The sequence below is a fragment of the Cynara cardunculus genome (assembly GCF_001531365.2).
Source record: "Cynara cardunculus var. scolymus isolate 2C chromosome LG 6, CcrdV1, whole genome shotgun sequence".
NCBI classification, from domain to species: Eukaryota; Viridiplantae; Streptophyta; class Magnoliopsida; order Asterales; family Asteraceae; genus Cynara; species Cynara cardunculus.
Genome location: NC_037533.1, coordinates 13,307,604 through 13,309,463, shown reverse-complemented (window position 1 = coordinate 13,309,463; position 1,860 = coordinate 13,307,604). Strand labels below are relative to the sequence as shown.

General features: G+C 34.6%; 1 protein-coding gene across 1 annotated transcript; it reads right to left on the bottom strand.

Annotated features, from left to right (window-relative positions):
• Positions 1-813: 813 nt before the first annotated feature.
• On the bottom strand, positions 814-1,860 carry LOC112514165 (flavonol 3-sulfotransferase-like). The gene has a single exon (XM_025120497.1). The coding sequence runs from the start codon at positions 1,858-1,860 to the stop codon at positions 814-816; it is 1,047 nt and encodes a 348-aa protein (XP_024976265.1).

Here is a 1,860-nt window from a genome sequence, read left to right as displayed (position 1 = left end):
AATGTGTATTCATGTTTTTACACAATACGTTTAGGAATCTTTAGTTTTTTTTTTGGTGTCGCTGCGTCGCCTTGTGTTCACAAGCTGATCACAATGTTGTAAAAGAAATAGATGATCACAATGTTTAATTAAAACAATATGTTTGATATGGTTCACATCGTGATACTATAGATTTTTGGTTTTGGGTTCAGCAAAGATGTTTGACGGGTATTCAAACTTGATTATTGATTTTGTTCACAATGTATATCAAAGTCCTTACAAAATATTTTTAATGATTTGTAGTTTTTGGGTCTTATATTTTTGGTGTTTTTGTGTTCACATTATGTTCACTTGTGATCACGATGGGTTACTTGGTGGTACCGTTAGGTGACCAGGTGTTAACAATGTGTTAGGTTACTTGTTAGATTTAGTTTTATTTTTTTTAGATTATTTTGTTGATGAGAGGAAAGAGAAAGAGGAGAGATGAGAGAGAAAATTTGTAAATTATCCATAATAATCTTTATTTAAAATTTTAATTAAAAATTATCAAAAATATTAATTTTCTAATTTGATTTGTGGTTTATATTGGATCTCACGGATCTCACAAATTCTATGGTTCTTAAAAGAAGGCTCCCTATATAGTAACACATATATATTATCTAATAAAATGGCAACTCCAATACAAAAGCACTTATTATAAACTTTTACAAAAGATAATTAGAAACAGATGAGCAAACAAAGAAATATCTGCCGAAATAAGTAAAATAAACCATCCACATGCATAGAAGAGTGCCGAATCCATAAACAAAGAGTTGCAGCAGCTTATTCATCAACTTAAATTGAGATATCCAAACCATCGTACTTTTCTTTCGTGATTTTATCCAAAATCTGGATCATTTCAGTTGTAAGATAATTAATAGAATCTCCAACTTTACCTTTTCTGAAAAATGCTTCATCAGATACAACAGTAGACGTCTCATCTCCATCTTTATTAGGCTTGTTAACCTCCCTTAAATTATCAAAACTGCATAATTTTATTATCTCTTCCACTTTTCCGGTGGCTTCCTCCTCTTCTGTAAAAGGATAACCTAAGAACTTGGCCAAATTCTTGACCTCATTATTTGCATCCTTCTGCATTTCCTCGTAGTTCAAGAACAAAACCTTATCTGGTCGTTCAAGGCTTGCTTTATGGTACCCAATCACATGATCCCAAATAGGTCCATGTGGGCTAATGCCACTACTAAAGATCTCAAATGCGTCCTTCAAACTTACTGAAGTAGATGCATCATCATTTAAACCGTTTATGAAGTGCCAAAAGGAAACAAACACATCTTTAGGGTTTCTACATACATAAACAATCCGGCAACCAGAATTAATGATGGATTCAGGCAATGAATTGTAAGGAATATGGGTCGCCATGAGGCCATTATTGTAAGAAGGGTTGATCAAGAAAGAATCAGTCTCAATGAATGGGACACAATCATGGGGGCTAATAGTGAGCAATGGATGTGTTAAATTAGAAGCAAGATCGATTTTGAACTTGGTTCGGGTCATAATGGCATAGGCAAGGGCCTTAAGCCATGTTGTGCCAGATTTTGGATGACTGGCCAAGAAAACATCGGTTGGTTTAGCTTTCAAATCATCTTGTGCGGCCATAACTGCTTCTACTGAGAAATTAGCTCCATGATACCAAAAGCCTTGGTGGTACCAGAAACCTTGGTACTTGTATACGTCCATGTTCATCCAACTTTCTTGCTTCGGAAGAGTTGAGACTTTGTCCTTATATCGCTCGATGATAGCTGCCATTTTTGCGTTTCTTGCTTTTTTTTCATCTTTTGTAATGATAGCTAGAGGTGAATGGAAGACAATAGGAGAGAACAT